Source organism: Dendrobium catenatum, unplaced genomic scaffold, assembly GCF_001605985.2.
Source record: "Dendrobium catenatum unplaced genomic scaffold, ASM160598v2 fragScaff_scaffold_178, whole genome shotgun sequence".
In the NCBI taxonomy this organism is placed as follows: Eukaryota; Viridiplantae; Streptophyta; class Magnoliopsida; order Asparagales; family Orchidaceae; genus Dendrobium; species Dendrobium catenatum.
The window spans coordinates 681916-693221 of NW_021318640.1; the positions used below are offsets into that span (position 1 = coordinate 681916).

General features: G+C 34.5%; 1 protein-coding gene across 2 annotated transcripts; it reads left to right on the plus strand.

Moving 5' to 3' along the window:
- Nucleotides 1-976: 976 nt before the first annotated feature.
- LOC110112169 (UPF0415 protein C7orf25 homolog) lies at nucleotides 977-8503 on the plus strand. Of its 2 annotated transcripts, none has more exons than XM_020844279.2 (4): nucleotides 977-1910; nucleotides 2846-3012; nucleotides 7695-7894; nucleotides 7960-8503. In XM_020844279.2, the coding sequence occupies exons 1-4, from the start codon at nucleotides 1002-1004 to the stop codon at nucleotides 8001-8003; spliced, it is 1320 nt and encodes a 439-aa protein (XP_020699938.1). In that variant the 5' UTR covers nucleotides 977-1001; the 3' UTR covers nucleotides 8004-8503. The 2 variants fall into 2 exon arrangements, with proteins under 2 accessions (XP_020699938.1, XP_028548717.1); XM_028692884.1 differs by having other exon boundaries at nucleotides 7975-8503.
- The last annotated feature ends 2803 nt before the right edge of the window (nucleotides 8504-11306 follow it).

Consider the following 11306-nt stretch of genomic DNA (forward strand, 5'->3'; position numbering starts at 1 on the left):
AGGATCATATAATTTTTTACTTGAAAAATCTGGAGAGGGAAAAATTAGAAATTTTGACTCAATTGTAATGAAGTGATACAAATATTTTCCTTTCTTCACTGATGAAGATGAGGGAAAGTGCAAAAATCAAGTATCCACAGAGGGACAGTTTATACTAAACAACACGACTTAATTTTCCTAATAAGGATTATAGAAATAGATGTGCACAGACAGACAAATATACTCAACAACAGGGTAAAATCTTGTTAGTATTCTGAAGATGATGATGATTTCTAATGTCTGTCGTCAATGAGAATGATAGTTGTTAATAATGAAATGCAAGATAGTTTTTTTATTGCTCTCTTTCTACTCATTCCTCTCTCTTAGGTGAATAATAAGGGTACATTTATATATTTTTTAGAAAGACATACTCTATAAATTTGAAGAAAATTTAGGACAAATTCAAAATGGTCAAACTGATAGTCCATATTAATTCCTTCAATCATAGAACTTTTATTTAGCATTTAAGTGCCCTAATGATGTAAGCATTAAGTAATCTTGGGCTCTTTGAATTCGTCTCATTGAGCCGCTCGATTAAAATATAAGTATACAATTTTTGGAGATTATTTAGTTATCCAATTAATACTTTAAAACTTCAAAATATACTTCAGATCTTTGTTCAAGCCCATTTGTACTCAAATTAGTTTGATTTTGGTGTCGTTGGATTCGTTTTGCCGAAAAGTTTAGTTTGATTATAAGTTTGCTAAGATTGGAGTTTGGATGCTCATAATTTTAATTTTAAAAATTTTTATTTTAATCGTGTCTTGATCCATATCTGACCAAGATTATTTTGTTTTAAGTATCAAATTTTATAAAAAAAATTATAGTCATCCGAGACAGGCCTTAGGCATCTCCAACCAAAAAATTTAATTTTCACTTCAAAATAGAGTAGTACTCTAAAATACTAACTCGTCTTGAAAGGAGGAAGTGAAGACTCAAAGTGCGATTAACTGTACATCGTCATGGGCCCAGCGGTCGTTCAACACGCCTCCGAAGCCGAGCAGTTGCAGAGCCGCTGCCTCTCGCTGCAGGCCCAGATCGCAACCTCCTTCCCGCCCTTCAAGCTCTCAAACCCAGCTAAACTTACCCTCCTCCGTCTCGTTCGAGCAGAGCTCCGCTTCCTCCACCGACTCCCTTTCCCCTCTACTCCCATCACCTCAAACATCGGCTACTTCGAGTCCATTGTCCGCGTCCTTCTCCATCCCGCAGTCCGCAACGCCTCCCGCCTCTGCAAGCCTGTTCCATCTAATTCGGCACACGTCGACATCGTCTGCACCTTCGGCTCCTCCCCCGCCTGGTTCCTCGTCTCACACCGCAACCCTATTCGCATCTCCTGGAGCGGAAGTCTCCGCTCCCGCGCCGAGCGCACCCTGCTCGCCGCGCGGTCTGCCTCAGTTACTCTCAAGCCGACCTATCTCTTTCTCGTATTCTCCCGCGGGCTCCCCGATGACGCGGCGTCGGCGATCGCCGGCCATCTGGGTGCCGTCGAGATCGATGCGCATGCGGAATGTATCGTGTTCGAAGATTTGGAGGATGGATGGGTTGGGGTGGAATCATGGGGAATGGAGGGATCGCGCTGGTTTAGGATCCAGATCGAAGGGGATGATCTTGAACGTTTTAATGAAGTTTCTGGTTTTGCGAGTGTGGGTGAGGGGGATGAAGTGGATCGGGGAAAGGATGCGTTCGGGGAGTTGATGTCGTGCTTGAGGCCGGGAGGGGTGGCTTCGGTGGATTTGATAAATTTTGATACGACTGCGCTGATTGCTATGGTGTCGGGAATAAGTAATGGTGCTGCGGAGAGGCTGCTCGGAGCGCCTGAGGTTGACTTGAGACGGCGGTTTAAGGGAAACTATAAATTTGTCATAGAGCAGGTATTTCGTGTGTTTTTACACTATAGTCTATTATCTATAGATGCTTTTCTTGGTAATGGGACACAAAAATGTAATTGTTTTTTTGCTTACATTCATAATTTAATATGATTTATTTTGATCACACACTGTACTTGCGTTTGGTTTTGATTTTGCACTCTTTTCGGAAAAATTGTTGTGTAGTCGTATGAATGAGAACTTGTTACGTCATCTGGTGCATAATGCATAATGGTGTGCAAATAAAAAAGAGTTGGCATGCTCTCATTCGTCTCCGGACACCGTCGAAGTCTGCCCAAAATAATTAATCCTCTTTTCGGTTCAGGTTCCAACTCTCTTTACTGAACCTTTTTTTAGATTCCAACTCTCTTTAATGAACCTTTTTCAAAAAATGCCTTAATGAGCATTTTATTCTCCTTCCACTTTTTTTATTATAATAAGAATTTCATTATATATATGAAAATTTTAAGTAAATTTAATTATAAATTCACAGGCACCCCTCTCTTACACATCACATGCGTAAATTCTTGAACCTAAGATTTTTTGGTTAGGATTAAGATGTGCTGCTTGGCGTATTTACATATATGCCACGAATCTTTTATATATTTATATTTCTAATATCTAAATTTTTATATATTCATTTATATAACACTTAAATCTCTAAATTATATAAAAATATACCACTAATATTAGTATATTTAAAATAAAATAAACGATAATATTAATTTATTTAATTAAAACATATAGTTTTATGTATATGTTGTAATGTGATTTGGCTTGTCAATTGAACGATGAGAATTTGTAAAAAGATAAGAACTTTATGATGCTTATGTAAATCCCCATTTTAATTTTTAACTTTGCTTTAGAGTGGTCTGTCCTGAAATTTGTTCAGCTTTGAAAACTTGTTTTAGTCACTTTCTTTTATAAATCCTAATCTTCAGGCAACTTCTGAACTAGACCAACCAATTCTGCTTGCACTCAAAGTTGTCCTAGAAGGGAAGAAAGGCATTATTTGTGAGAGAGTTCGATCAGAGTTTAAGGAGCTCATGTTCATGTGTGGAGGAGCTAATGAGAAGTTTAGAGCAGATCAATTGTTAAAGCATCTTTTGTGAGTTTTCAAATTGTTCTAATTATATCTTTACCTGGATTGTCCTTATTCTAATTATATCAGATCAATTGTGTCTATTTGCATCATGGATTTAGGCCTTTATCAGCATGAACTTCTTGTGAATTCTGATGTGTTTTAAAGCTAGCACCAGAGTTGTTCTTCATATTGTAGTTGCATATTCATTCTATATGATGTCAATGACAACTATATTTGGTATTTTTTGAAATAAAAGCATATTGGAATTTTTTCTACCCTTCATGCCATTATTTTCCAGGGTACTGCTGATATTTTGATTTCAAACACTTGTCCTCTTACATACCAAACTAACCTCTTACCAGCCATGCTGTACTGACTTCATTGTTCATTCAGGATGATATCCATGTAATATGACCACCTGAATGTTGAGTTGACTTAAATGTAAGCCCCATCCATTAATGTATTACTGTAGCCCTGACATGTAATGGAAATACTAGTGATTATCTGGTTGAAACTTAGAAGATTAAGTTCACTAATCTATCAGCCAAATAAACTGCGGTGAATTTTCTGTAGCTTGATCCCAGATATTCTAAGAAGCTTGTATGTCAGTTGTTTCTGCTCCAATTTTTTTTAGTTTCCTTCTATTCCACTAATTTCCTGCCTCAAAATCATTGTCCTTTTTAGATGATCTTCAACTTTTCATGTGGAGAAATATTACATGCCATTGATAGTTATGAATAAAAACTTTATTCCTTGTAATCTCACTTGAAACATTCATTAAAACTAGGAAGCACATATAATTTCATGTCTATGTCGGACACAACACATCTTTGAAACTCCTTGACCTGGTCAATATTATGTCCAAAGCATTTCATGACAAAATTAGGTGTTCCAGCATGGTTTATAACATATAATATTGGAGTAAAAGCTAAAAATAGTCCCCCGACTATTGATAAATGTCCACTTTAGTTCAAGAGTTTTGCATTGCCCTATTTTATTATCCTCTTCTAATAAAAACATTTTTTTATCTTCATACTTAATACACTTCACTTGAACTAAATCCGAACTACTCCTACTTCTTTGTTTAACTAACTTATACATATATATTTCACCCTCATTAGTATCTAATATATTATATAAATTATTAAAAGCTAAAATTTTTATATTGCAAATTGGTTTCTTAGACTCATTTCAAGACATTTTATTTCTTTTCCTATTATTAGAATTTTTACATCTAAATCAATTTTTATAATAAATATTTTTATTTTTTATCTTTTTTTTGCACATTTTGATTTCACCACCAACTATTTTTACTATTAGTAGCTTTTTTCCTTTGATACTAGCTATTTTTTTCATAAAACATTAGCTTTCTCATGTATAGACAAAATCTTAAAATATAGAATCTTACTCTTAAAAATATTTTTGTTAATATTCCTTAAATGCCCTCATATGATCCTTGAACAACGATTTACTTTATTTTTATCTTATTCCCCTTGATCTCAAAGTCCAAAATTAATAAGCGATGTTGGGCACATAAACTTTCACTTGAAATAACTTTTTAATCTTTGCAATTTAAACAATCTATTTTTTATAAGAAAATAATCAATTTGAGTTTTACTATATTTATTCTTATAACTGATGAGATGCTCATATCTTTTCTTAAATAAGTTATTAGCAATCATAAAATTATAAGCTAAAGAAAAATTTAATACAGTCTTACCGCCTTTATTAGTTGCTCTAAAATCATAGCCACTATGAATGCTTTTAAAATCATCTACCTCTCTACTGTTATGTCTGTTTAAATCTTCTCCAATTAAAATGCTTCCTTCGAGATGTATCTTTTGAATTAATTCTTCTAGGTCATTCCAAAATTTTAATTTTGTATACATATCCAAAACTATTTGAGAAGGATAAACACTTATAATATTAATAATCTTAGCATCAACAACAATTTTAAAGTTATAATTATATCTCCAATTATATCTATTTTTATAACACTATTTTTCAAACTTTTATTTATAATCACACCTATATTATTTTATAGTACGACTTCTACCATATCATTATAATTTAAATCCTAAACTATCAATCTCCTTAGCTTTCTTTCCAACACATTTATTTTTCTAAATACATAGAATATTTATCTTTCTATGGATCATAATATCTATTAATTCTATTAATTTTCCTGTAAGAAAATCTATATTCTAAGTTTATATCCTAATTTTAGTTTTATGGACTAGCTTCTATGCCCACATTCGTCCATGATGTAGGAACCATTGCCTATTTAATACTGCACCCGAGCACCGGTGCAGCGGCCCTTGCTTACTTGTCACTGTATTCCGGCCATACAACTCGTTGCTTTCACGGAACGCCTTAGCATTAACACGATATGTTAAAAAATTCATGTAATTATTATTTGACAAGTTTTATGCTGGCTGTTGACTAACTAACGCAACTCTCCATTTTTCTCACCTAGTACTTGGGACCTTGGCAACCACAGAATTTTATTTTGTCATATTTTAATATAAAATAAATTTTATTTTAATAATTTCTAATCTGCTTCATAATCTATAAAATTATTAAAATATGATAAAGAAAAGCAATATTAAATTTTACTTTAAAAATATTTTTTTATTATTATTTGTTCACCTTTATTATGTACTAGATTAATTATATACTATAATTTATTAAATGATAAAATATGACAATATAAATAATGTAATCTCATACTCACTTACAATACCCAAAATATCTTTTATATTTAACTTTAGAGTTAACTTTGACTTTTATTTTAGGCGCTTGGACTAAATTGACTCATTTTCTAATAGTCGAGGGACTAAATTGGGCCAATGTGAAATTCTGAGACTAAATTAGACATTTATCAATAGTCAGAAAATTATTTTGAGCTTTTACTCTATAATATTGTGTTAACTGTGAATTATGTCCTACTTTTTGCATTTGTATCCATGTTCATGCTTATAAATGATGTTATTGATGCCTTAGTACTTGCTATTGAAGGAAAATACTAAATTAGATGGCAGCAAAATTGGAAAGTACTAGATTAATAAGATACATACTTATTATTGTTTTATATCCTCATTACTATAGAAAATTATCATCTTTATTATTTTCCTTTTGCACTCCTATATGCATATATGTAAGACCAATGCTCAACATGGTATCGGAGCCATTGTAGTCTAACCGGTCCATTCCCCTTTTTCTCACAATCAACCCTAGCCACTTTGTTCACTCGCTTCCTCACTCTTGCTGAGTTCATGCACTCGCTCGCTTGCTGCAGAGACTTGTCTAGCTAGTTGGCTTATCCATCCTTGTTGCATTAGATTGTACGCCACCTCACTCTTGCTGAGATCATGTACTTGATCGCTTTCTGCAGTGGCTCGCCTAGCTAGCTTGCTTATCTACGCTTGTTACACTAGATTCTACTCCACTCTTGCCTTCCTCACTTGCATGATCACTTGCAATGCTGTGATAAGCATCACTTAGCTCGCACTGCTGAGACTGACAATTTCACTCCTCTGCTGCAGTTTTGTTTGGTAATGTGTTTTGTCTGCCTGATCTAGAAAATGCTTTTGTGGCCTCTAAGAATTCCGGTTATGTAGGTGTTTCTCACCACGGCATGGTGATGAAGTAGGACTGCACCACCATCCAACCATGGAGATGGAACTTCTGCCTAGCGAGAAATTTGTGCACCATGTGTTTTCAGTGGCCTGCAGCAGTGCATTGAGCCTACGTTGGCGTTTCTGTGGCTTCATTGAACCTTTTTTGTCTGTAATATATTGGACCTACAAATTCATATTTATAGTGATCCTTCCATGATATCAGTCTCTCAATGGTGATTCCTTCGGTACTCCAAATTGCACATTTGCTCATCATCAGTCAGAAGCATTAATAATGTTATGAGATAACTCTAGGCATTATTTTTAGCCCTTACTTAAATTTCTTTGCTTGTGTTTTTATTAATTTTTTGTTTGAGACGACTTTTTTATTGCTTTTTAAAACAGTTTTACTTAAAAAATTTTAAGTTTTTACTAAAACTCTGTTTTAAGAAGCAATAAAAAAGTCGTCCCAAACGAAGCCTAAATCAGTTCAGAACTTTTTTTTTGGCTTCCATGGATATAAAGGTTCAAGTATTTGATGACTTTTCATCTTCACTCTGAACTAGATATGTAACTTTCTACATTCTCCTCAGCAGTTATAGTAAAGCAAAATCATTTGTTGCTCTCAGAGACACATTCCAGGCTTCTTAGGGCATCTCCAATCGAAAATCTCATTTTTCACTCCTAAATGTCGTGATTCATCTCCAATCGAACTCTATTTTGCCCCCTTTTGCGAAGATAACGGTCGTTCTCTTCTTTCGCGCGTTTCTTCGGCAAGTTCGGTAGAGACAGAAAAATAGCGAAGATGAACAGTTTACAACCCAAATAAGGGCTTCTCCAGCCGAACTCCAAACACTTGAATGGGGTCGCTCGCGAGCTCTAGCCGAACGGTAAAATTTTCACTATTTAGTCGGGTGAACAATGGGATGCCAATATTGACATTGCAAATTTTATTTGGGTTGTAAATTTTATTTACACGGGACATTATTTACTCACTAATTCAGTTGAACTGCAGTGTTATATTTCCACTTAAAAGTATCAATTATTAAATTAACGCCTGTTTCAATTTTATCTTCTTAAAATGTGTAGGGTTGTCCCAGACAGTCCTTCGGCGCGCATTTCTGCTCTTCCAACAACAAGAAAGATTGCAGAAAAGAACAAGGTCATATTTGGCACTGGGGATCACTATCGTGCCCCAACATTAACTGCAAATATGGGTTTTGTCAGAGCCATTTCCCAAACTGGCATGTCATTATTAACCATTGAACATAGGCCTCGGGCACTGACGGGTAATTAAACCCTGCATTAACTGAATTCTACACCATTTTTGTCTCTGATATGTAGTATTGTGTAGTTTGTGGATTTGCAGAACTCATCAGAGCCGGTTCAGGTGGGTGAAACTGATCAGAAATTTATAAAAATCTGATTTCTTAAAAGGAGACATGAAAACAGACATGAGAATCAAAAGCAAAACCTCCATGATAGGGGGCCCCATGGGCAAATTATTGCATCCGGTCACCGGATGCGGAAAATAGGTTTGGATAAGTTTCACCCACGTCACCTGCGCTTTTGACTTGGGCTTTAGTTGCGCTTTGACTGCGCTTTACCTGCACTTTACTTGCGCTTTTGACGCGCTTAATTTAAAATAATATTTTATTAATATCCTGATCTATCTCCGCGTCCCGTGCCGGATGCAATAATTTGCCCCATGATAAGGGGGTGGTCCTGTGATTCAAATTCACTCTGTGGCCCTATTCATGAGAATTGTTTGGGCAGTTTCGATCATGCATCGCCTAACTTCTCTCTCCTTTTGTATTTTCTTTTTCTTCTCTCTATCTTCTCCCTATACCTGTACTGCAATTTTGGCACTAATAAAGCTTTCTTCCTCCTTTTTTTCATTCCAAACTCAAATATCAAAATGATCCAAATTTGATTATGCGGAATCACATGATTTTGATCCTATTCATCATATGTTTCTGTTGTGTTTTGACATAGTCACGACAATGGTGATAATTTAATGTTTTAAGCGTCAGGAGGTGAAGGTCATTGAAAGGTCCATAAGGTTTGTGAGCGAGCTTTGTCTTTATTCTAGTCGGACTTGAGACCAGTAATTAGGATGGTAAGTGCCAACATCAATAATTGACAAATGTCAATTGCTAATCATTAACAATTGATAATTAATGAGAATCGTCAAAAGTCGAGCTAAGTTGTTTTCTTTTTTCCTGATCAATCTCTTCTGTGCTTTGACGGTCGATGGAAGACCTTCCTCCCGCTCTCACACGGGCTCGAATCCCTTATTCTGCCCCCCAAAAAATATCTTAATCAGATAAGAGATTGAATGGCTGAGAAGATGTTTTAGACATTAATAGTTAACATATGTTGAACATTGAATTTTGGTTGTTGGTAATTGTTCAGTAATGGAGAACATTGAAAGTTTGATGATTGAGAGCAATCATCTCAGTTCTCATGATAAGAGGAGAGATCAGGCGATTATCTAAGTTGTATTATGGGGCCATTGATTATCACTAGCTATTATGATCGATGAGCTAGGAGGTGGACTAATTATATAAATATGTCAAAAGCCTATATAAATATTACGAAGATTGAGAAAAAAGAAAGTAAAGTAATAGAATGCCAATAATTAATTAGGCAGTGTATTTAAATAATTTGATACTCTATTATTTATATTTTATTATCTTGAAAATAATAATGTTTATTATTTCTAATTAAATCTTTTATTTATCTAATTGATAAAATATTTAAAATCTACTACACTAAGCTATTTTTATTTATAAACATTAGTGCTCCTTTTAATTCATATGATTATAATGTTATATTTTTTTTATATTTTTAAAATTTTTATTAAAATAATTTATCCCATTGAACATTTAGCTCATTAGATAATATAATTATAGTTTTCTAGCAATAAAGATGCATAGTTTGGGCTATTGATAGGTGACCCATTTTATTTTATACCCTATATTTTTGGATGTCTTAATGACTATCACTATATATAAATCTATATTTGAAGTTTAATTATAAACTTTATAGTTCATTTAATGATATGATGGATTTGGATGTCTAATTTTTTTTTCATGCTTTAGCATTAATGCTTATGATGGATTTGTTATATAATTGTAAAGTGTAATGTATATTTTGTGATGATCAAAATATACTTTTTTTTTTTGAAGGAACGTGATTTTTTTTTTTTTTGTGAATGGGGTATCCACTCACAGCCATTCCAAACCAAAATGTCATTTGGGGACGTGACTAATCCTCGGCTGACCTAGAAGAGGAACCCATCCAATAAACCTCCCCGCACTTGATGCGCTACCGCTCGAGAGGATTCAAGCACGGGTTGGAGGTTCCCAACTGTACTCACCCACCAACTAAGCTAAACAACGATGGGTAAATAGACTAATTTTTCACTCAATTTTTCTTAATTAGTAAAATCAAAATATGTGTTAATGAAAAGTATTTATGATTGGATTGTCCGCCTCTATTAGATTTCATAATTGGAGTCAAAATAAATTGTTATATAATAAGTTGATTTTTAGTGTGCTTGCTATATATTTATGTTTGACTAATTTAAATATTCATATGTTATTATTTATTTATTTTAAATTATTTATGAATATTATATTTGTATTATGCCTGTTTTGGGTTTTCCACGTAAAAACTCTTGGTGTTCATTCCTTTTCCCTGTTTGTGTGTTAAACTTACGTACAACGCTCAGACGCGAATTTACAAACTCTACCGCCGCGTATTTTCTAACACGCAACATGTATTATGCCTGTTCAAATTTAAGATTAATAATATATGTACACTAATGTAATAATCAACTTTTTTTTTTTGGAAATCAACTAATAAATTTTAAAATAAAATAAAATAAAACAATAAATATACACAAAGCTTGTATCGGGAACTTTTATTTGGTCTGGTCACAAGACGTAGCTCTACCTTCTTAGGGCATTCTCACTATTTACCGCGCGCCCCGACAACCCGACCCGAAACGGACCCAGGATGGCTCGGTATTTCTCGATTTTGCTAGGTATTGCTCGGTACTGCTCGGTATTGCTAGGTATTGATCGATTTTGCTCGGCAATAACCAATACCGAGCAAATACCGAGCAATACCGAGTTTTATCGATTTTTTCTAAAAAAAATACCGAGTAATATCGAGCAATACCGAGTTGTACCGAGTTTTTCTAGAAAAAATATAGAGAAAATACCGAGTAATACCGAGCAATACCGAGTTGTACCGAGTTTTTTTAGAAAAACTCGGTACAACTCGGTATTGCTCTGCATTACTCGGTATTGGTCTTCACAGAATGGTATTTCTCGTTATTGTCAAGCAATATCTAGCAATATCGAGTAATACCTCGCAATACGCGAACATAGCATTCCCGGGTTCCGGTCTGGATCAAGTCGTCGGGCCGCACGGTAAAGAGTAAGAGCATGTGACGACATGTTATTGGCGGCCGAACGTAGCTCTACGTTCGGACAGAGGACGTAATAATTGTTTCTGTATCGGACGAAAAATTATTACATCTGATGAAAATACCAATAATACCGAGCATACCGAGTGTACCGAACTCGCTGTATTGAGCACGATACCTAACACTTTAGTAACATGACGTTTTGTTATTAGTTTTGGGGTGCATTGAGTAAACTGACGGAATAATTACTCGTATCGGACGGC